General features: G+C 40.3%; 2 protein-coding genes across 2 annotated transcripts in view; both read right to left on the reverse strand.

Moving 5' to 3' along the window:
- LOC134347352 (ankyrin repeat domain-containing protein 31-like) overlaps positions 1 to 20528 on the reverse strand; it is a 68633-nt gene extending 48105 nt beyond the window's left edge. Inside the window, exons 1-4 of the mRNA XM_063049744.1 lie at positions 20418 to 20528; positions 11091 to 12915; positions 9093 to 9275; positions 2711 to 2853 (exon numbers count right to left, since the gene is read on the reverse strand). Coding sequence (XP_062905814.1) covers positions 2711 to 2853; positions 9093 to 9275; positions 11091 to 12897 — 2133 coding nt within the window. The 5' untranslated portion in view covers positions 12898 to 12915; positions 20418 to 20528. The remainder of the gene's footprint in view (positions 1 to 2710; positions 2854 to 9092; positions 9276 to 11090; positions 12916 to 20417) is intronic.
- Positions 20529 to 24621: 4093 nt separating this feature from the next.
- Positions 24622 to 25189, reverse strand: part of LOC134347114 (uncharacterized) — a 76200-nt gene continuing 75632 nt past the window's right edge. The window contains exon 10 of the mRNA XM_063049263.1: positions 24622 to 24742. The gene's annotated coding sequence lies outside the window, so the exon portion shown is untranslated. The remainder of the gene's footprint in view (positions 24743 to 25189) is intronic.

Genomic DNA, 25189 nt, shown 5'->3' on the forward strand with positions numbered 1-25189 from the left:
GGCATTTATAGCGAGAGGATTCGAGTACAGCAGCAGGGAGGTACTACTGCAGTTGTACAAGGCCTTGGTGAGACCACACCTGGAGTATTGTGTGCAGTTTTGGTCCCCTAATCTGAGGAAAGACATCTTTGCCATAGAGGGAGTACAAAGAAGGTTCACCAGATTGATTCCTGGGATGGCAGGACTTTCAGATGAAGAAAGACTGGATGAACTGGGCTTGTACTCGTTGGAATTTAGAAGATTGAGGGGGGATCTGATTGAAACGTATAAGATCCTAAAGGGATTGGACAGGCTAGATGCAGGAAGATTGTTCCTGATGTTGGGGAAGTCCAGAATGAGGGGTCACAGTTTGAGGATAGAGGGGAAGCCATTTAGGACCGAGATTAGGAAAAACTTCTTCACACAGAGAGTGGTGAATCTGTGGAATTCTCTGCCACAGGAAACTGTTGAGGCCAGTTCATTGGCTATGTTTAAGAGGGAGTTAGATATGGCCCTTGTGGCTACAGGGGTCAGGGGGTATGGAGGGAAGGCTGGGGCGGGGTTCTGAGTTGGATGATCAGCCATGATCATAATAAATGGCGGTGCAGGCTCGAAGGGCCGAATGGCCTACTCCTGCACCTATTTTCTATGTTTCTATGTACTTTTGTAACCCTCTTTCATCACAGTGCATATACCTGTACAATTGCTAAATCAAATGGTTGTCCTCTGAATCTAACAAAGAGCATTCTTTCTTATATTGGCCAATGTCCTAAAACACTTTTTGTCATGTTTTCATCCATGAGAATTCCTACTCCATTAGTATGGGATGTTCCACTAGAATACACTAGTGTTTTATTTCTAATCTGACATGTTCCAGTACCTATCCAATGAAATTCACTAATTCCCATGATGTTGATCTTTAGTCTTTCCATTTCATTTATCACATTGTCCAATCTTCCTGCTTGATATAGGGTTCTTACATTCCAAGTGGCAATAATTTTCTTTTGTGTTACTTTAATTTTATGAGCATTAGCTTGATGACGGTCGGGGATCCCCTGCTGGCCAGAATCAACCGTACCAAGCGAAACATCTTCAGAGTGGTCTTGAAGATCCTCTTGACGCTGTTGTTGTGTGATACATTTTGTGAGTTTGACCATGGTTTTCTTAGCAAATTGCAATGGTGGTTTGCTATTGCCTACCGTTGGGCGAACTAAAGAAATTGCCATTTCTCTTCCCAAATGTTCGTCTGCCTATACTATAGCCATTGACATTTGAGGTCCTAGCTCATCCGCCTTCTCCGTCATAAGTTCAGTTACTTAACCTGCCGGATCTGCTGTTGGCCTTTGCTCGTATCCTGAGCGGGAACCCTTGCAGGTGCTACCGTTCTGGGTCAGAGTGGCCCTGGAAGCAATGAATGACTAAGGGGTAACTCCACTTTCCTCAAAGCTCTGAAAATCCCCAATCAGAGCCTCATCACTGGTTGCAGTTTAGAGTCATACCCAATACTGAAATTCGGAACCTACCCTCGCCTCTGCCTGCTTACGCTGAAGCCTGTTGAGCCAAAGCCATCCCACTCTGACTCAGTCCACTCCGACGATGGCCTCTTTGCTAGACGAAACTTCTTTTATAGTGCGCTAGCTGACTGACTTCAGCTCCTCCGCTCCCAATTGGTTGGCCGTTTTAAAAAAAACTGAAAAAGCCTGCGATTCCTCTCCTTCTCAGCTCTGACAACGGCCGCCTCACTAGACGAAACTTCTTTTATAGTGCGCTAGCTGACCGACTGTCTTCAGCTCCTCCACTCCCAATTGTTCACACATACTGAAGCTCACAGACACGAAGCCCGTGGCAGGATATCGCCTCAGCCTCTCGGCTTGTAAAGAGCAGAGTAAGTGTTGTGGAGCAGCAAGCAGCCTGACCCTTGCTTCCGGTCCCAACACCCTGTCTTTTTCAGTCTATCTGGGCTGACATTTAAATTGTGCAAATACTGGGTTGTGACCCGCACTTGGACCCAGGCCCTACTGCATCAGTACACTCTGGGCCTGGTCCCGCCGCCACGTCCCGGTCTGTACCTGACTTTTCCGAATCAGACAATTTAGTAATTAGCCTAAAATGAATAAAACAAGACTTAACTTTATACTGTGAGGACAGTGGTTCAATGTACTTGATTTAGAAATTCTGAGATAAATGCAGAAGCTTTATCATTCAAATAAACTACAAACAATGCTTAAATCCTAAATTTTGGATGGCTTCAGGGCTCTTGGATTTTAGACTCAAATTTATTACAGTACAAAAAAAAACCACATTTGGTCCAATGTGTTCTTACCTTTTTTTGCATAAACAACCAAGTTCCTACCATTTCAGGTTTACCTAGTTAATGTAATTTTACTCTATATTCTCTATTTAAACAAATCCATAATTTGTATTGATACTTTAATATTTTATTGCTATGAGCATTTACACCACTGGAATTTACAGGGAAGGGAATTCCTTCAGGCATGTTATTGAGTCTTAATTGGTTGAAATGCACAACATCTCAGTGATCAGCTATCACTTAGGCTGATTTCCAGTTGCTTGTTCACTTGAAAAGATTAATTTTACGCTATTCGCTTCACAAGCAGAGGGCAGACTGTGGAAAGGGAGGGGCATTTAAAAGCAGTATGGATTCAGCATAACACTCTCATCATTTAAAATTATTTTCTAAAAAATTAAACTTTTGATGCTACACACATACCTCGTAATGAGAGCTGCTCACAGCATCTTGCAATGGCGATAGCCCATCCATTCCTCCACAGTTGACATCAGCACCTGCTTTCAGTAATTCTTGTATAATATTAGTTAAACCTCTGCAAGAAGCTTCATGAAGTGCTGTCCAACCTTGATAGATAATTGCAGAATATACAAACTATCACTCAAGTTATCTTTTTTCACTTCAATAATTTGAATGTGGACTATGCTTTCCTATCTCTGGTACTGTATTACTTTATATGTTATATTTATAAGGGAGCCTGCAACAGGACAAACACTGAAATACACAGGTTTTGATTATGATAATTATTCAGGTTTATACTAACCTATGCATTTTATAAGACACTGCTGCATTTAGCAGAGGAAATCTAATTTGTACAGGACCTGCAGGCATCTGATATCAGTGGCTCTCCACTGGTCAAGGTCAACCATGGATGTTGCATCCTAGCTGTCAACGTTGTTGGTGCAGCACCATCTGTGGCTGTTGGGACCAATGTGAAAGAGGGAGTCTCTGTTGCAAATGTCACATCTATAAGTGATCTCAGCTCTGCTGGGGCTGCAGCATTTCTTTCTATATCTGTCTTTCTGCAGTTTTCAGGAAATTTTCCTTGCCTGACTTAAGGTGTTGCTTCAGGGTGCCACGGTGAGATCAATAAATGCAATGTAGAGAGGCTTCTTTTGTTCTCTGCACTTCTGGAGTTGGCGGAGACAGAAAATCATGTCCACAATTGACCTTCCAGCATGGGTGCTACTCTGTGACTCTGGGTAGACACGTTCAGCCAACCTCTGTAGGTGGACCATGAAGACTCAGACAAAGACTTTGCCAACAACACTTAAGAGTGAAATGCACCTATAGTTGTTACAGTTGCTTTCTCACCTTTGTTTTTTTAGGGGTAATGATCTTGGCATTCCTCATATCCTGTTGATACAGTTCCTCCCTGCCAGTATTGACAGAGGACTTCATGCTGTGGGTGCAGTAGGGTAGTCAGGCAGTACTTGATCAGGTCTGGGAGAACCCCATTGTTGCCTGGTGCCTTCCTTGAGGCCAAGCTGCCAATGACCTTGCTGAGCTCCTTGAGGGTCAGCTCTGCATCCAGTTCTTTCATTGTCAGCAGTCAATGGCATCATTTGTTCTTTTATGGTCTTTGACTGCCAAATGTAGGCAGAAAATCTAAGGCCTAGCTGAAATATGGGGATTTTCTGACAAGATTTATTGCATTTTGAAATGGTATCACTCAGCTCAATTGCGTTCTAGTGCTGGTGGCTCTGGATTTCCTAAAGCAGATTACTTGTCCACTTGTTCAGATAGGGAACAGTCAAAGAGGGAGTGAAAATGGTATCATTGTCTCCCCACTCTACATGGAATGCAGTATTGCTGATGCCATTTGGTAAATTGATTTGAACTTCCTTGCTGGTATAGCTCATCAAGATTTCTAGTGATTTATTATTTCTTCACTCAGTTGAAACCTTCTCAGGGAATGTACACAATCCTTTCCAAACTATTGTTTGTACTTTTGTTCATCTCTGGATTCCTGATCAAATAAATGTGACATGAATCTTGTGTACAACTAATAATAATCTTAAATCTGAAGTCAATATGCTTTTGCTCATCAAGGTAAATAGACTAAAACTACATATCAGCCATATCTCATGGAACATACGAATATACGAAGTTAGGAAAAAGAAAGAGGAGTGGACCATGTGGTCATCAAACATGTAACATCAGTCTATAGGATCAAGACTAATGTTCAACCTTAACTTTCTCACACTATACAAAATCGCTTGATTTGCTTAGAGTCAAAAAGTAATATCAAAATCAGGCATGGACAACTGTGCAAATAAGGACCTCTGGAGTAGAGAATTCCAAAGATTCACCACCATCTGATTGATTTCTTTTATTCACCATACTAACAGAGGCACACCTTAAACTAAGTGCAAAGCTCCTCATAATGGACTCTACTATGAGAAGTCATCTTTTAATATTTAATAATTCAAGAACTCAAAGAATGCTAATTAAACTTATGAGTTATGTAAGGAAAGAGAATCTTTCAAGAACAGAAAAAAAGATCCTGTTTAAAATAACAAAGGTACCAAAGACGTAGAATTCAGTGATTTCGATGTATGTTTTTGATCAATGTCAACTGCACTAATTTTTCATACTACAGTGGGGCATGATAAATTTTTTTTAATATGATGGAGTTCAAGAAAGACAGAGACGTAACTAATAGGACCAAGATAAATGAAAAGGTGTTTCCCTTGTCAAAAATATTAAGACCAGATACAACTTCAGGTTAAAGAGAACACTTAAGGAAAAAATCAGGAGGTCTAAAAGAAAACATGAGGTTGTTCTAGCAGACAGGCGAAGGAGAATCCTAAGGGACTCTATAGGTATGTTAAGGACAAAAGGATTGCAAGGGACAAAATTGGACCTCTGGAAGATCAGAATGGTAATCTATGTGTGTGGAGCCAAAAAAGATGGGGGAGATCTTAAATGATTTTTTTTAAGAACATAGAAAACCTGTAGCACAATACAGGCCCTTTGGCCCATAATGCTGTGCCGAACATGTACTTACTTTAGAAATTACCTAGGGTTAGCCATAGCCCTCTATTTTTCTAAGCTCCATGACCTATCCAAGAGTCTCTTAAAAGACTCTATTGTATCTGCCTCCATCACTGTCTCTGGCAGCCCATTCCATGCACTCACCACTCTCTGTGTAAAAAAACTTACCCCTGGCATCTCCTCTGTACCTACTTCCAAGCACCTTAAAACTGTGCCCTCTTGTGTTAGCCATTTCAGCCCTGGGAAAAAGCCTGACTATCCACACGATCAATGCCTCTCATCATCTTATACACCTCTATCAGGTCACCTCTCATCCTCCGTCGGTCGAAGGAGAAAAGGCCAAATTCATTCAACCTATTCTCATAAGGCATGCTTCCCAATCCAGGCAACATCCTTGTAAATCTCCTCTGCGCTCCTTCTAATCCAATTTACTACCTCATCTTGAAGGCCAAATGACTAAACCTTCTTGACCAACCTCTCATGTGGGACCTTATCAAATGCCTTGCTAAAGTCCATGCAGTCTACATCCACTGCCTTGCCTTCATTCAACTTACTCGAAAAACTCTTTAAGATTGGTTAGACATGACCTATCACACACGAAGCCATGCTGACTATCCTTAATCAGTCCATGTCTATCCAAATACCTATATATGGTTTTTAGAATAACTTCCAATAACATTCCCACTACTGATGTCAAACTCACTGGCCTATAATTTCTTTGTTTATTTTTATAGCCTTTCTGAAACAGCGGAACAACATTCGCTACCCTCCTGTCCTCTGGTGCCCGAGCTGTTGTTAAGGATGATTTAAATATCTCTGCTAATGTCTGCTTTTGCCTCCCTCTGGGTTCCAGAGAACACCTTGTCAAACCCTGAGGATATAGTCACCCTAATTTGCCAAAGGACAGCAAACACCTCCTACTCTGTAATCTGTATAGGGTCCATGAAGTTGACGCTGCTTTGCCTCACTTCTATAAACTCCGCGTCCGTCTCTTGAGTAAATACAGATGCAAAAGTTAGAAATAGGAAGGGGTCAATAACTCTACTGGGTGTTTTTTTGTAGACCACCCAATAGTAACAGGGACATTGAGGAGCAGATAGGGAGACAGATTCTGGAACGGTACAATAATAACAGGGTTGTCGTGATGGAAGATTTTAATTTTCCCCAATATTGATTGGCATTTCCCTAGAGCAAGGGGTTTAGATGGGGTGGAGTTTGGTAGGGTGTTCAGGAAAGTTTCCTGACACAATATATAGATAAGCCTACAAGAGGAGAGACTTGATCTGATATTGGGAAATGATACTATCTCCTTTACCATAGCATTGGCGAGGGATAGGAGCAGACAAGTTAGGAAAATGTTTAATTAGAGTAGGGGGAAATATGAAACTATCAGGCAGGAACTTGGAAGTATAAATTGGGAGCAGATTTACGGCAGAAATGTGGCAAATGTTCAGGGGATATGACACAGAGAAAGGGAACAAGTGTACAAAGGCTGTTGAAAATCTAGGCAAGAAGAAAAGCTTACAAGAGGTTCAAAAAATTAGGTAATGATAGAGATCTAGAAAATTATAAGGCTGGCAGGAAGGAGTTTAAGAATGAAATTAGGAGAGCCAGAAGGGGCCATGAGAAGGCCTTGTTGAGCAGGAGGAAGGAAAACTCCAAGGGATTCTACAAGTATGTGAAGAGTGAGAGGATAAGACATAAGAAAATATGACCAAGTGTGACAGTGGAAAAGTGTGTATGGAACCAGAGGAGACAGTGGAGGGACTTAATGAATACTTTGCTTCAGTACTCACTATAGAAAAGAACCATGGCAATTGTAGGGATGATTTACAGCGGACTGAAAAGCTTGAACATATAGACATTAAGAAAGAGGATGTGCTGGAGCTTTTGGAAAGCATCAAGTTGGATAAGTCACTGGGACTGGATGAGATATACCCCAGGCTACTGTGGGAAGCGAGGGAGGAGACTGCTGAGCCTCTGGCAATAATCTTTGCATCATCAATGGGGGCGGGAGAGGTTCTGGAGGATTGAAGGGTTGCAGATGTTGTTACCTTGTTCAAGAAAGGGTGCAAGATAGCCCAGGAAATTATAGACCAGTGAGTCTTACCTCAGTGGTTGGTAAGTTGATGGACAAGATCCTGAGAGGCAGGATTTATGAACATTTGGAGAGGCACAATATCATTAGGAATAGTCAGCATGGTTTTGTCAAAGGCAGGTCGCGCTTTACGAGCCTGATAGAATATTTTGAGGATGTGACTAAACACATTGATGAAGGTAGATGTAGTATATATGGATTTCAGCAAGGAATTTGATAAGGTACCCCATGCAGAGCTTGTTGAGAAAGTAAGGAGGCATGGGATGCAGGGGACCTTGCTTTGTGGATCCAGGATTTTCTTGCCCACAGAAGGCAAAGAGTGGTTGTAGATGGGTCATATTCTGCATGGAGGTCAGTGACCAGTGGTGTGCCTCAGGGACCGGTTCTGGGACCCTTGCTCTTCGTGATTTTTATAAATGACCTGGATGAGGAAGTGGAGAGATGGGTTAGTAAATTTACTGATGACACAAAGGTTGGGGGTGTTGTGGATAGTGTGGAGGGCTGTCAGAGGTTACAGCGGTACATCGATAGGATGCAAAACTGTGCTGAGAAGTGGTAGATGGAGTTCAACTTCAGATAAGTGTGAGGTGGTTCATTTTGGTAGGTCAAATATGATAGCAGAATATAGTATTAATGGTAAGACTCTTGGCAGTGTTCAGGATCAGATGGATCTTGGGGTCCGAGTCCATAGCACACTCAAAGTTACTGTGCAGGTTGACTGTGTGGTTAAGAAGACAGATGGTGTATTGGCCTTCATCAATCCTGGAATTGAGTTCATGAGCCGAGAGATAATGTTGCAGCTATATAGGACCCTGGTCAGACCCCACTTGGGAGTACTGTGCTCAGTTCTGGTCACCTCACTACAGGAAGGATGTGGAAACTATAGAAAGGGTGCAGAGATTTACAAAGTTGTTGTCTGGATTGGGGAACATGCCTTAAGAGAATAGGTTGAGTGAATTTGGTCTTTTCTCCTTGGAGCGACTGAGGATAAGAAGTGACCTGATAGAGGTGTATAAGATGATGAAAGGCATTGATCATGTGGGATAGTCAGAGGATTTTTCCCAGGGCTGAAATGGCTAACACGAGAGGGCAAAGTTTTAAGGTGCTTGGAAGTAGGTATGGAGATGTCAGGGGTAAGTTTTTTTTGTAGGGAGTGGTGAGTGCGTGGAATGGGCTGTCAGAGATGGTGGTGGAGTTGGATTCGATAGGGTCTTTTAAGAGACTCTTGGATAGGACATGGAGCTTAGAAATATAGACAGCTATGGGTAACTCTAGGTAATTACTTGGAATGTAGAAGATTGAGAGGAGATCTGATAGTGGTTTACAAAATTATGAGGGGTATAGAGAGGGTAAATGCAAGTATGCTTTTTCCATTGAGGTTGGGTGGGACTACAACCAGAGGTCATGGGTTAAGGGCGAAAGATGAAAAGTTTAAGGGGAACATGAGGAGAAACTTCTTCAGTTGTGTGAGAGTGGAATGAGTTGCCAGGACAAGTGGTGCATGTGAGATCAATTTCAATGTTTAAGAGAAATCTGAATAGGTACATTGATGGTATAGGTATGGAGTGCTATAACCCCAAAGCAGGTCGAAGGGAGTAGGCAGTTTAAAATGGTTTGGCACAGACTGGATTGGCCATAGGGCCTGTTTCTGTGCCGTACTTTTCTGTGAATCTAAAGGCAATAAAACAGATTGCTTTCAAAAGTACAAACCTGCATTGTCTTTCATGTTTACATCAATTCCAGCTGCAATTAGAGATCTTACTGAAGATATGTCTCTCTTTATTACAGCATGATGTAGACGAGTCTCTCCTTTGCCATTTCTCTTGTTTAAAGCATGTAATTTTGGAGTTGTCAAACAAGATTTTGGTATGACAATGCCACGCACTGATGCACCTGTTTCAATGAAAAGAAACACTTGTCATAACTTTAAAATTTCTCCCCATATTCACAAGTTTTATCCTGAAGAAGAAATTTCTACTGCAGTTGGATATCATAAAAATAAGAAATTTTGCAGATACAGGAAATGCAAAGCCACACACACAAAATGCTGGAGGAATTCAGCAAGACAGGAAGCATCTATGGAAATGAATAAAGTCAACGTTTCGGGCCAAGACCCTTCTTCAGAACTGGAAGCGAAGGAGGAAGACACCAGAATAAAAAGGCAGGGTGAGGGGAAGGAGGATAACTGGAAGGTAATAACTGAAGCCAGGTGGATAGAAAAGTTAAAAGGCTGGAGTGGAAGGAACCTGATTGAAGAGAATGGACAATTAAGAGAAAGGAAAGGAGGAGGGGACCCATAGGAAGGTTGTAAATAGGTGAAAAGAGTTAAGAGGACTGAGTGTAGAACTGAAGAGAGGAGAGGAAGGGAATTTTTTTTTTTAAAACCAGAGGGGAAATTAATATTCATGCCATCAGGTTGGAGTCTACCCAGGTGGAATTTGAGGTGTTGCTCCTACACCATGAGGGTGTATTCATCATGGCACAAGAGGTGGCCATGGACCAATATGTCAGAATAGGAATGGGAATAGGAACTAAAAAGTTTGGCTTCCTGGAAGTTCTGCTTTTGGTGGATGGAGCAGAGGTGCTCGACAAAGCAGTTCCACAATTTACGACGGGACTCACCAATGTAGAGGAGACTACATCGGGAGCACCAGACACAAGAGATGACCCAAGCAGATTTACAGGTGAAGTGTTGCCTTGTCTGGAAGGAATATATACGTCCCGGAATGGAGGTGAGGGAAATGGTGAATGGGCAAGTGTAGCACTTTGCCCACTTGCAGGGATAAATGCTGGGAGATTAGTGGGGAGGGATGAATATGAATGAATGGACAAGGGAATCACGATGGGAGTGATCCCGGGGGGGGGGGGGGGATGGTAAATAGATGTTTGGTGATGGGATTCCCTTTGGAGATGGCAGAAGTTGCAGAGAATGATGTTAGATGCGGAACCTGATGGGGTGGTAGGCAAGGACAAGAGGAACCCTATCACTGTTAAAGCAGTGGGAAGATGGGGTGAGTGCATTTGTATATTCTTGAGTTAGAATTTATTTTTGTTTGGCCTATATAGATCATTTTTATTTTTATTTTGTTGAGATACAACGTGGAGTAGGCCCTTCTGGCCCTTTGAGCACAGCACCTAGCAACCCCTGATTTCATGCTAACCTAATCGCAGGACAATTTACAATGACCAATCAACCTACCAACTGGTAATCTTTGGATTGTGGGAAGAAACTAGAGCACCAGAGGAAACCCAAGTGGACTCGGGGAGAATGTAGCACAAACTGCTTACAGGCAATGGCGGGAATTGAACCCAGGTTGCCTGAACTGTAAAGTATTGTGCTAACCACTAATCAGAAAGAACCTTGGTGTTCAGTGAGATACAAATGGGAGGTGAGAAATGGAAATATACAAATTGAGGTTAGATTTTACACATTTTTTGAGAATGAAGAATTGTGAAGTTGATGGGATTTCTCCCATCTGCTGAGATGATTGTCCAAAGTTGTACTTGAGGACATCAGGCTTGTGACAATCAAGTGGGACAGGCTGAAAGTGACATTTAACCAGGATAAACTCTAATTAGTGAAGGAACATTGAGAACAAGTAGGGGAGGTTTCCTGCATATTACAATTTGGGAAAGCATAATTTTGGTGTGAAATTAAACAGTAACTTCAAAATGTAAAGCAACCGGTTTTACTTTTTTAGTGGATACCTGAAGATTCTGTGGTGCACAGCTTGCAGGATCTCTTTCTTCCCTTGTTTTTACTTTTTGCATGTGTACTTACTTCTGGAGTATGTACATTGCTTGTTCCATCTGAATTGTGCAATGCATTATTTCTTTTGTCATCACTGCTACCTGTTTCGGCTATTACATGCTCAGGTCCACTTTTATTTGTCTCTTGTGCTGGTTCTCCGAATTGGTATTTTGCAAATGTATCATTGATAGTTTCTTCACCTTCATTTGCATTTACTTCTTCAGCTGTCGCCATGTTAGTTGCCCTGGCCAAGTGCTTTGCATCATTTAAATTACTGGTACAGAGCTCAGACAAATTGGCATTAGATTCATAGGTTTGATATTCCAAATGTAACATTGTAGTTGCAGCATTAAGCTTGCAATCTGAGACCATATCACAAGTAGATGGCTTATTGTTATACTGATCATTTGTTGTCATCAAATCTCTGGAATGTTCTTCCTGGCTTATGAGTTCTAATATTACAGTTTCACTGTGGTCTGGAGTTGAGGTGACATTATTACAGGTTTTATGTTCTGTGATAAAATGATCAACCCTTTCATAATCTGAAGTTGTGGAGCTGACTTTTTGCTGTAAAGATATGTGTTCTGAGGTTACAGGTTCAAGTAGATCCTGTCCAGATTCATGTTCATAAATCATAGGGATATTACATCTAAATTCTGAAACATCAGAAAGTATCACATTACTATCAGGATTGTATTCTAGAGTCTTGTTCTTGGTGTGATTGTGCTGCTTAATTTCAACTTTTGGTAATGTATCATCCATTATGGTGAGTTCAGCCGTAGCAATGGATTCAGTGCTTGGAATGTACTCAATAAATTTATTGATTTTTGTGGAGTCATCTTGGTCAGGCAAGTGAGAGTTCCTATTTTTTAGGGATGTTGTATTGTTGGAGATGCTTTCATGAATACAGTGTCCTCCTGCTCTTTCATATTCAGTTTTCTGAGACATTTCCACATTTAAATTACAAGGGGTCACTTTACTCAGCATTTCTTCGCTGACATGAACTTTTGAATATTTTATCAATTGTGCAGGTTGTTCATCAGTGTTGCATGCACTCAGCAATTCTTTTGTGAGTAATTTACCACCTGCATCAGTGGTATTAGATTTGTTTCTTACACCCTTTAACATGTTTATGGTGCAAAGTGTATCAGTCAATTCAACTTCTGGAGAAGTTAATTGACTTCCTGTGCGAGTTGTAATGTTTTCATGACACTTGAGATCAGCAATACTTTTATTTTTGTTCACAGCACCACAGGGTTTAAGTACTAATGGATGTTGCTGTGAATTTTCTCTACTAGATTGTTTGGATGAATTTTCAATACTGTGTTGTTTGGATGTAGTTGAATTTTCCTCTGCTTGGACTTCAAATCCAGTTGAATTTCTGATTCTTGCAGAACGCCTCAGTGATGTTTGAGCTCCAGATGTACTACCAGTAGCTACATTATCATTATAACTGGTGAGCTTAGTCTCAACTGCATTTACAGATACAGAGGTAGATTTAATCTGAATTTCTAAATTGTTAGATTGTGTGATTTTCTGTCCAGAATAGGTAGCAAACTGGTTCTGCAAGTTCACCATGTAGCGAGTCACAGGTCTTCCCAGAGACTGCTCCACATCATGCTGCTTTGTTTTATTTTCATTCATATTGCAAGAAGTCCCTGGGCGTCGATTCGTTTTGTTGGGTTGAACATTGTTTTTTACTTGATGCGTGCTTCCTGTTTTTCTCTTAACAGATGGCACTGTGTCAGGATTCTGGCTGTTCATAGTAGAATTCCTGAAAACCTAGAGTTATATAAAAATCAGTAAGTAACCATAACTAAGCAATGGTGAAACTAAAGAACAGGGCAGTATCTTGCAATTTAAATGGTTTCCTCAACTATCTTGGCCCATTTGAAATCAAGATTATAGTGTAATTCTCTAGCTTTCATAAAGTTATGCTAAGTTCAATTTCAAAAAAGGTGTTTATCCTCAGGAGAATCTACACTGTCCTCGACTTGTCTTCTATACTAGTACCCAATAAAGTAAATGTTCCAAATTTCAGCTGTGTGCCTCCACCACCTCTACTGATATCTCAATTCTTCTCTTCAGCCTTTGATAGGCTGTACCTATGACCCATTAACACTGAGAAGACCTTTAGTCTCCACCACAATATGGTGAATGGACCTGGGGCAGGGGTCCTGGCAAAATCAAAACTGAGCAACAGTGTGCAGATTATTAAGTGCCAGTAATGGCATGTCTTCTGTAATTTTAGTGATGGTGTAGGCATTAGGGCCTCAACTTTTTAGCATTTATATAAATCATTTGGAGTAAGTCATCCAAGCTTTGGTTGCTAAATCTGTCATTGAAGAAAAATTGGTAGGAAAGTAAATTATAAAAGCTTGGTTGAGAAACCACTGTAAATTGTTCCTTGTGCATATCTGGATGGTAGAATCTTGGGAGAGTGGATTGGAGTGTAGGTTACAGGACACAATTAGTTGTGAGTGGGATTGTTATGTGAATCAGAATTGACTCAATAGAACAGAATGACTTCTTTCTATGTCACACGGAAATACGGAAAAGGATACAGTACCTTGTATTACAGTTGATTTAACTGAGAATTATTTGTGAATCACATGCTCCTTTTTCACAGTAGATCCCAAAAAGCACAGAAAATTGTAAAGCATGAAAAACTAAAAATTCAAAAACTGTAATGTCAGTAGTTCAAATGTATTCATCCCCTTTGCTCAGTACTTGGTTGAACTAACTCTCACAGCCAGTTGTCTTTTTGGGCAAGTCCCAATGAGCTTTACACAATGTAACAGAGCAAGATTTGCCTATTCCTTCTTGCAAAATTGCTCAAGCTGTGCCAGGTTAGTTGGGGAGCGGTGCTGGACAGAAATCTTGAGGTCTTGCCAGAGATGTTCAATCAGGTTGGGGTCAGGACTCTGACTGGGCCTTCCAAGGACATCAATCTTCTTCATTTGAAGCCATTCCATGGTTGCTCTGGCAGTGTGCTTTGGGATGTTGTCCTGCTGAAAGATGAACTTCCTCCCCACTTTAAGCTTTCTGGCACAGGCAAACAGATTTTTATCCAGGATCTCTCTGTATTTAGCAGCATTCATCTTCCTATCTATCCTGATCAGATTTCCAATCCCTACAGCTGAAAGGCATCCCCATAGCATGATGTTACCTCCACCATACTTTACAGTAGGGATGATGTTAGCTGGCTGATATATGCCACATGTAGTGCTCAGTGTTGTGGCGAAAAGGTTCCACTTTAGTCTCATCTGATAGAAAACCTTCTTCCACATCTCTACTGTGTCTTCTAAGTGACACTTTGCAAAGCCTTTTCAGGCAAGTGAAGCACCTTCAATAACTCCAAAAGACTGAAGTTGGGTAAAATACTGAAAGGCTTTTATTCGCTGTACAACACGACCTCCATGCTGAGTGTCTGCCCCCGGACTGAGGGGGAGGGGCAAGGCGAAATCACCTTTATTCAGGGGTCTGTGGGAGGAGCCACAGGGGCAGTCAGCAGAGGGGTGTGTCCAGACACTTAACCCAGTTACAACATATATATGGTTTACCACAGCAAGGATATGCTTTTTTTAAGCTAGGGCTTCTTCCTTGCCGCTCTTCCATAAATACATACCTCATCTCCAGTTGCAGCCATTGACTTCCGCAGCTCACTCAGAGTAACTGCTGGTGTCTCAGTAGCTTCTCTTACAAATGGCATTCTTCTCCAGCGACTAAGTTTAGAGGGGCAGTCTGACCATGTAGCATGGCCCAGGTTTCATATTTTTTCCACTTTTTCATAAAAGACTGCACTGAGCTCCAAGGTATGTTCAGTGCCTTTGAAATGGTCTTGTACCCTTCCCCAAATTTGTGCTTCTCCCTGACAAGTTGTCTGACTCGTCTTGAATGCTTTTTAGTCTTCACTTTGGTTTGGTCTGTTGAAAACCTACCATACTGTTGGACCTTGGGTATTTCTTCTTATGAATTAATTGAAAATAAGTGATCCTCCAATTTTCCAAATCAACAAATTGAGTGAGTTGGTGAGGTTATACGTATATTGCACGTGAAGAAAGTTAGTGTAGTAATACAAAGGGGATGAATACTTTTTCAGCCTCACAATTTTGGTTTTTAATTTTAAGAAAATTATTGACAGTTTTGAAATTTTTCTTTTGATTTGACATGATGTACAATGTTTTGTAGATTAGCTCAAAAATCCTACTTAAGTATATTCTAAATTTAGAAAATGAGACAGTAAAAGGTGAAAAAAATTGTGGGGGCTAAATACTTTTCTTAAGGCCCTGTACATGGCGACTACAAAGATAGATTAAGTGAACAGGCAAAATTCTGCCAACAGGACTACAATGCAGGAATATGTAAAGTTGTCCATTATGAAATAAAAATGAAAAGATATAATATTTTTCTAAATGGTGAGAGGTTGCAGAGCTCTGAGATGTAGAGGAATCTGGGTAACCGGACACGATTCACAAAATGCTAGTAAATCATTGCAGGAAGTAATTAGGAAAGATAACAATGTTCTTGCAGAGAGGTTGTCATTCAGGTCTCCTTCCTTAAAGGAATGGAAGGAGTTCAAAGAAAACATTCAAAGAAAAAGTTTTACAGAGTCGGAAAGAAATTAATTGAAACATATAAAATACTGACATGGTGTATATGGAGAGAATGTTTCCTACTGAGGGGTGATCTAGAACTTAAAAGTAATTCTTTAAAAATAAAGGATCACACATAGCAAGGCAATTTTTTTATGTGAGCCTAGGATCTTTGTAATTCTTTTACTCAAAGGGCAGTGGAAGCAAGAGTCTGAATGATCTCGAGGCAGCGGTAGTTAGTCATAATATGTCAAAAGGGCAAAAATTAACTGCAAACATACAGGACTGCAGAATTTTTCAATAGGAATAGGTGCGATTGTATTAAATAGTGGAAGAAGCTTGAAGGGCTGAGTAGTCTATACTTTCTAAACAATTTACTTAAAAACCGTATGTCATGACTTGACTGAAGCTTAAAGTTATTCTGAACATATTTACTGTTTTAGCTGCCTTGAAAAGATGGTATGGTGGATTCATCCAAACTAGCTGTACAAAAGCCGATTAATTCTGCTAACTCAAAACAGAAGGGAACATAGGAATGTAGGAATTGAAAGCAGGGGTGGACTACTCAAATGGATAGTTGTAGTTTTCTTCATTTCTAGCTCTTCATAGTTATCAATGTATAAATAATATGGCTAATCTTCAGAGGGCTATTCTTAAGGCAGACTTTATAAATAGCACACTATGAATGTAATTCATTGAAGGGAGTGTTATGGAATAGGAAGGTTAAGATAGGAGTTTGATGGTGAACAAATACAATTTTCCCCCCAAAATAAATAAATGGATATGTAATTGACGCTTACCTCAATCTTACTGTCCACTGTACTTTTTAAATCCCTGTTTCTTGTATGCTGTCGGTTTCCTCCAACTTTGACTGCAGCTAATTATTATTCTTAATTAGAAATATAAATCCAGCATGACAATTTCAAGACATAAATTAATGTACAAGGAAGATCCAATGTTATCAATGAGGATCAATAAGGTTCAGTCCTCAGTTCCTTGTTTATTACTATTTATAATTAACTTCAGGAAGGATAATGTATGTTGTTCCTGGTTAAGAACACCCGACTCACTGAAACCCCCAAACGAGCTCCCATAATATTAAATTCAAAATTCCAATGGTACTGTACATATGTTTGTTCCTACAAATGACAGAACTAGTTTCCTATTTCTTTCCACTTTTAGCAATTGTTCCTTTTTTAAATCAATATCATGTACTTTTAATGCCACTCATTACAACATTATCATATCAAGCGATTTTTGTGAATTTTCTGACTTACAGACAAACCAACTCATGGATGTCTGTAAAAATAAAGCTCATTCATTACCCATAGCTTGTAAAGATATTGGAAGGTTAAGCAAAAACTGGCTGTGCAGTTAAGAGGAAGGAGGATAGCTTATGACTTCAGAAGACACAGATTGTCTGGTTAGCTGGGTAATAAAGTGGCAAACAGAATTTAATTCTGATGAAGGCGAGGTTATGTATTTGGGGAGATGCAAGAAGACAAGGGAAAGTACAATAAATGGGAGGATATTGAAAACTGTGGGAGAACAGAATGTGTGTCCACAGATTGTTAAAGATAGGTGGACTGATAGCTGAAGTGGTTAGAACATCCTTTATAAGACTATGAAATTCGATATACGCTTCATCATCATCATCAGGTGCCAGGCCCAGTTTGAGCATTGACTGCCATGGCCCACACATTCCTGTTTCGGGTCAAGTGGATCAATTCATTGGTATTCATTTCCAGTCATTTCCATCATCATTTGTCTTTGTCTTCCTCTTGCTTTCTTCCCTTCAATCTTTCCCATAATTACCGGCCATTCTAACTCCTCTTTCCTAATCACATGTCCGATGAAGTTACGTTGCTGTTTCATGATCTCATACATTATTTCTCTTTTTGTGTTTGCTCTGTTCATGACATCCTCGTTCATCCATAATATTCTCTGCATTCTCCTCAAAAACCACATCTCTGCTGCTTCAATTTGTTTCCTCATGTTACTAGATATTGTCCAACATTCTGAGCCATATAACATAACTGGATAAATGTAACATTTCAGTACTCTGAGGCAGGTTGTCTTGCCTAGTTTAGTATTGGTCAGTATACTCTTCATTCTCGTAAAGGTGTCTTTTGCCATCCCTGTTCTTCTTTTAATGTCCAAGTTGCACCTGCCATCTGACGTCACCCAGCTTCCTAAGTAGCAAAAGTTCTGTACTTGTTTTATGTCTTCCTCATTTATTCTCAGCCTGCAGATAGGATTCTCCTTCATTTTGGATATCATCATACATTCTGTCTTTTTGCAATTGATAGACCACCCCATTTTTGCACTTTCTTCAACAATTATATCAATTAAGTTTTGTAGTTCTTTCTCTGTACTTGCAATTGACAGTGTCATCTGCATATCTGAAATTATTGATGTTTTCAACTCCAACTTTGATTCCCAAGATGTGTCTTATTTTCTGTAATATTGTTTCACTGTACACATTAAATAAATTAGGGGAGAAAACACACCCTTGTCTAATGCCTCTCTTGATTTTTGTAAACTGATTCACTTCTCGATCTATTCTTACAGCAGCAGTTTGTTCCCAGTACAGATTTCTGATTAGGCAGAGGTCTTTCGAATCTAGATCTAGAGTTTTCTGTAATATTTCAAAGAACTTATTGTGCTTCACTTTATCAAGTGCTTTTGTGTAGTTGATAAAACAAACAAACAAATCTTTTTGAAATTGAATAGCTCATTCAGATAGTCTCCTTAACATCAATATTGCATTTCTTGTACCTCTGTCCTTCACAAAACCACATTGTTCTTTGCCTATTTCAGCTTGTATCTTACTTCTAGCTCCTGTCATCAAAATTCTTAGAAGTATCTTGGTGATATGACTTATTAAACTTATGGTCCTATGTAATTCACATTCTATTGCTCCAGCTTTCTTAGGGGGAGTGATAAATACTGATTTTTTCATCTCTTCTGGTATTATTCCAGTCTCATAAATGTCACTGATTAAATCAGTAAGTTTTTCAATTCCATAATCTTCAAGGGCAATAATTTGTTCTATTACTAATTCATCAGGGCCTGCTGCCTTTCCTTTCTTCATCTTATTTATTGCATTACGAACTTCACATTTTAAAATACTTGGACCTTCAATGTTTTTCTTAATTTCTGGTTTTTCGCCTCAATCGTCTTCAAACAATTCCTAAATATACTCAGTCCATCTGTTCATAATCTCATCTTTTTCCAGGATAATGGTACCGTCCTTTGCTTTCAAACATCCACCTGAAGCACAGAGGAGCTTTTTACCAGTGATATTCTTGATTTGTTTTTGTAACCTTTTTGGATCAGTAATAGGGATTCTTTCTATTTGCTCACATTCCTGGTTTAACCATTCTCCTTTGGCTTTTTGACATAAGCTTTTAACTTCTTTATCTAAGGACTTATATTCTATAAGATTTGCTTTCTTCCATTAGATTTTTGATTTCATCTGTCTTTCTGCCTTTTTCTTTTTTAGGAATCACTGACTGTGCTGATTCTACCAAGGCATCCTTTAGAGTGTTAAATTTCATTTCTACATGATTGCTATCATCTTCAACAGATTCTATTTCTAGACTTTGAAATCTATTCCTTATTTCAATTGCAAATTTTTGTCTTAAGTTTTCTTCTTTAATTAATTGCAAGTAGTCAAGGGATTGTTCAGATTTTTGCTTATTTAGTTTTTTAAGTTTTACTTTTACATGACAAAGTACTTGGTTATGGTCACTATTACAGTCTGCACCTGGATATGTTTTGCATTGAGTCACTGAGTTTCTAAATCTTTGGTTTATAGTAATAAAGTCAACTTGTTTTCTAGTGTTATCACTTATAACTATAACTGCATATAATGCTACATAAATCATATTTTGAGTGTTGTGCACAGTTTTGATCACAACTTTGTAGAAAAGAGGAGACTTACAAGGATGTTGCCATGACCAGAAAATTAAAACTATGGGGAATGATTGGACAGGCTAGGGTTGCTTTCTGTGAAAGAGGGGAGAACATTGAGATGCATAAAATAATGCAGGGCCTAGGCAGAAATAATCTATTCCTCTTAGGAGCCCACAACCAGTATTTATTGATTTAAAATAAACAAACGTTTGTAATTAGTAGATGTATTAAAAGGTAGATGAGGAAAAAAAAAATCACCCTGGATGGTAGACATCTGGAATTCACTGCCTGAAAGGATGGTAGAGTCAGGAACATTTAAAAATGCCTGCTCGTGTACTTGTTGCGGCAAGCTGTGTCTATTCTCCGAGTGGTTGTAAGTGATAGGGCCAAGTAGCTTTTTCATCGACTGGCATGGACATGCTGGCCTGAATAACCTTCTTCTATATCATCAAATTTGTATCAAAACAAAAATAAAAACCTCTGATATATTTTCAGATCTGCACGAAATGTATTCCCAAAGTCAAAGTAACACTAAGAAAGGGACAAGAAGATGATGATTTGTAAAGGAGGTTCTACGTGTAGATCAAAAGTGTAGATCTAAGTGTAGACCTTTTCTAAAAGTCTTGTCACAATCTATTACTGTCATATCTGACTGATGTGTCTCCTACAGAAACCATTGTCTCTTCCACGTATGGCAGCAAGTCTGAAAATTGAAATGCAGCATACTGTACACAAGCATGCATGTTCAATGAAAGTAGAATATGTTCATACCTTTTCTTTGTTGATAGCTTTTCATTAATTGCTTCATGCGGTTATCCAAAGCTTCATCTAATGCACAGATGCCATGATCATTCTTTTGAAAAGGATCAGCTCCATGTTGCAACAATAATTCCACTATCTATGGGCAATACATAATAAAAAGATTTAAGAACTTAATTTATGGACACGAAATAAAGAAGTAATGCTTACTATCTGATATGGGAAGGCCAATGCACAGGATCAAAATAAGCTGCAGAAAACTGTAAACTCAGTCAGCTCCATTATGGGCACTAGCCTCTCCATAATCTGGGACATCTTCAAGGAGTGATGTCTCATAAAGGCGGCATTCATCATTAACACATGCCCTCTTCCCATATCTACCATCAGGGAGGAGGTACAGGAGCCCGAAGGCACACAATCAACGATTCAGGAATAGCTTCTTCCCCTCTGCCATTCGCTGTTCTGAATGGATATTGAACCCATGGTTCCTACCTCACTACTTTTTTTTCTATCTTTTTGTATACACACACACACACACACACACATATATATCACACTTACTGTTACTTAGTTTTTATTATGTATTGCAATGTACTGCTGTTGCAAAACAACAAATTTCACAACATATGCCACTGATATTAAACCTGATTCTGAATCTGAAATAATGCTTGTCATAACTTGTCATCTACTATATTGTACATTTGACACTGTCATCTGGTTACAGGATTCTTATTGGGTTAGATACAAAACCAACAATAATGGTATTATTGGGTCAAAAAGGAGTAAGAAAGCAAAAAGAAAAATATTTTCATTGGTGTTCATTCACAACTTTATGAATATTTTAAAGTTAAAACTGGATGTCAGCTGTATTGTTGTGAATATAGGTCATGCAAAAATAATTTTTATAAACCTTTTCCTTAAATAAGGTAGAATGAACATATCCTCATCAATTGCCAAATTTCCAGATGGCTAATAAAATTCAGGGAGAATTAGAAGTGTAGAAACATGAAACACAGGATTTAACAAAAACATGACCATGCTAATATGTATACAAAGGTAATGTTAATTTCTGTCCCTGCCAAATGATCTCGGATTTCTATTTACATATGGTTCATAAGGCCTATTTCATTGCTAGTAATAGACTCTGGCTGAGCCAAAAAGAAGTAGAGAGCTTTGAGACCTTCTTGATGGTTCTTTTTGGATTCCAGACTTAATCAGTTCCTCTCTACCACCACTCTGCTCCGTCTAGCGGAATTAGTCCTTACTCTTAATAATTTCTCCTTTGGCTCCTCCCACTTCCTCCAAGCTAAAGGTGTAGCTATGGGCACCCGTATGGGTCCCAGCTATGCCTGTCTTTTTGTTGGCTTTGTGGAACAATCTATGTTCCAAACCTATTCTGGTATCTGTCCCCCACTTTTCCTTCGCTACATTGACTGCATTGGCGCTGCTTCCTGCACGCATGCTGAGCTCGTTGACTTCATTAACTTTGCCTCCAACTTTCACCCTGCCCTCAAGTTTACCTGGTCCATTTCCGACACCTCCCTCCCCTTTCTAGATCTTTCTGTCTCTATCTCTGGAGACAGCTAGTCGACTGATGTCTACTATAAGCCTACTGACTCTCACAGCTATCTGGACTATTCCTCTTCTCACCCTATCTCTTGCAAAAATGCCATCCCCTTCTCGCAATTCCTCCGTCTCCGCTGCATCTGCTCTCAGGATGAGGCTTTTCATTCCAGGACGAGGGAGATGTCCTCCTTTTTTAAAGAAAGGGACTTCCCTTCCTCCACCATCAACCCTGCTCTCAACGCATCTCCCCCATTTCACGCACATCTGCTCTCACTCCATTCTTCCGTCACCCCACTAGGGATAGGGTTCCCCTGGTCCTCACCTACCAGCCCACCAGCCTCCGGGTCCAACATATTATTCTCCGTAACTTCCGCCACCTCCAACGGGATCCCACCACAAAGCACATCTCCCCCTCCCCCCCCGCTTTCCGCAGGGATCGCTCCCTACGCGACTCCCTTGTCCATTTGTCTCCCCCATCCCTCCCCACTGATCTCCCTCCTGGCACTTATCCTTGTAAGCTGAACAAGTGCTACACGTGCCCTTACACTTCCTCCCTTACCACCATTCAGGGCCCCAGACAGTCCTTCCAGGTGAGGCCACACTTCACCTGTGAGTCAGCTGGGGTGATATACTGCGTCCGGTGCTCCCGATGTGGCCTTCTATATATTGGTGAGACCCGACGCAAACCGGGAGATTGTTTTGCTGAACACCTATGCTCTCTCCACCAGAGAAAGCAGGATCTCCCAGTGGCCACACATTTTAATTCCACATCCCATTCCCATTCTGATATGTCTATCCACGGCCTCCTCTACTGTAAAGATGAAGCCACACTCAGGTTGGAGGAACAACACCTTATATTCCGTCTGGGTAGCCTCCAACCTGATGGCATGAACATTGACTTCTCTAACTTCGCTAATGCTCCACCTTCCCCTCGCACCCCAACCGTTACTTATCTATATACACACATTCTTTTTCTCTCTCTCCTTTTTCTCCCTCTGTCCCTCTCACTATACCCCTTGCCCATCCTCTGGGTCCTCCCCCCCCCCGTCTTTCTTCCCGGACCTCCTGTCCCATGATCCTCTCATATCCCTTTTGCCAATCACCTGTCCAGCTCTTGGCTCCATCCCTCCCACTCCTGTCTTCTCCTATCATTTTGGATCTCCCCCTTCCCCTCCCACTTTCAAATCTCTTACTAGCTCTTCTTTCAGTTAGTCCTGACGAAGGGTCTCGGCCCGAAATGTCGACTGTATCTCTTCCTAGAGATGCTGCCTGGCCTGCTGGGTTCACCAGCAACTTTGATGTGTGTTCCTAGAACTCAGCTGCTCTCTTTGTAACTGAATCCTTGACTTCTTCACCACACTACAATCAGTAAGGACACTTCCGCCAAAATTATCAACACTGTTGCCCTGTGAGGCAGTAACCACAGCCTCCAATTTTACTCCCTATACACTCAAGACTGTGGCCAGATTTGGCCCTAGCGCCATCTACAAGTTTGCAGTGGAGTGGCCAGATCTCAAATAACATCAAGATAGAATACACGAAAGAGGTGAAGAGCCTAGTGGCCAGGTGTCATGTGTTCTATTCCATAACTCTATTGAGCAGGTGTTTTGTACAATAAAGATGAATTCTTGATCTCATAATTTCATTGTGGTCCTTGCATCTTGTTTTCCACCTGCACCATACTTTCTCTGTCTATGTAACACTACAATCCTCATTCTGTTATTTCTTTTTCCTTGTTTACCTCAATGTACTGACGTTATGAAATGATTTGTATGATGCTGTGCAAAACAAAGTTTTTCACTGTACATCCTCAAGATTCCACTTATTTCTCACTGGTAACCCTCCACCCTCCACTGATCTCCTGGCAATCCTCCCACCAATCTTCCACCTGATGTGTTACCTGACCCTAAGCAGCTCAGTTTTGACTCAGCCTGACACTGAAAGTCTCAATTCAACTTAATGTGATTCCAATCCTCTCCACATGCCCCACTCAGTCTCTTATCCCATGACTTGTATCTGTTTTCCTTTGTGTACTTCTTAATGGTTGAGAACAATGAGTAAAGATCTTCAAGAGAGCCAGGCTATTTCTGTTATTCACAATACTTGTGTTTCATGTACTAATTAAGGTTTGAAGCATTTGTCCTCACACAAAATGTTCACCAGCCCATTGTATATTTACACAAACCACAAGAAGTTGTGGGCCATTGTCAATTAAAGGTTTCTGTACTATAGGTATTCACTTTACCTTCAGAGTAAATATGAGGAAGTGCTAGGGAGTATGAGTAATCATTGTTCTCTTTATTATTTTATTGTATTACTTATACTGAATGCAGATCAAAAACTCAGTAACTGGGCAAAAATTAGTTTTTAAAAAATTCTGATGGCATCAAATTCATCATATTTAAACGTGAAGATTTATACTTGTGAATCACTTTAAATAGTTCAAATTGTGCAGCAATATTGGAAGCAATATTTGATGGGTTAGAGCTGTCAGAGATATAGGGTCAATGTGACCTGACTGACACGGGGTCAGCATATCACTGTATTACCAGGAATAGATTCCAGTGCTCATTTGTCCTAGGAGCATGTAAAAGATGTCAATATATTGACATAGGCTTTAAAATATACCTGTGAATTTCCATTTCTGACAGCATCCTGCAGAGGAATTATACCATTCAACCCCTTTGAGTTAACATCTGCACCAGCTGATAACAACACCAACACAGCTTCATGGAATCCATTGTTACTTGCTTCATGCAGGGCTGTCCAACCTGCAGCAAAGGAAAATATTTTCATACACTAATAGTGAGGGCCAACAATCTCACTCAACACTACCAGCCTAAAAAAGTTGCAATAATTGTTGCATGAACACAAGAGATTCTGCAGATGCTGAAAATCCAGAGCAACAGACACAAAATACTGGAGAAGTCGAATAGTCAGGCAGCATCTATGGAAATTAATAAATTATCAATATTTTGCGCTGAAACCCTTCATCAGACTGGAAAGGTTCCAAAATAAGGAGGTTGGGGGAAGGGAAAGGAGTACACACTACAAGATGATAGGTAAAGCCAGGTGGGTGAGGGAGGGAGGATGAAATAAGAAGCTGGGAGATGATAGGTGGAAAAGGTAAAGGGTTGAAGAAGAAAGAATCTGATACGAGAGAAGAGTGGACTAGGGGAGAATGGGATGGAGGAGGGGCATCTGGGGAGGTGATGTGT

This window comes from Mobula hypostoma, chromosome 5, assembly GCF_963921235.1.
Source record: "Mobula hypostoma chromosome 5, sMobHyp1.1, whole genome shotgun sequence".
In the NCBI taxonomy this organism is placed as follows: Eukaryota; Metazoa; Chordata; class Chondrichthyes; order Myliobatiformes; family Myliobatidae; genus Mobula; species Mobula hypostoma.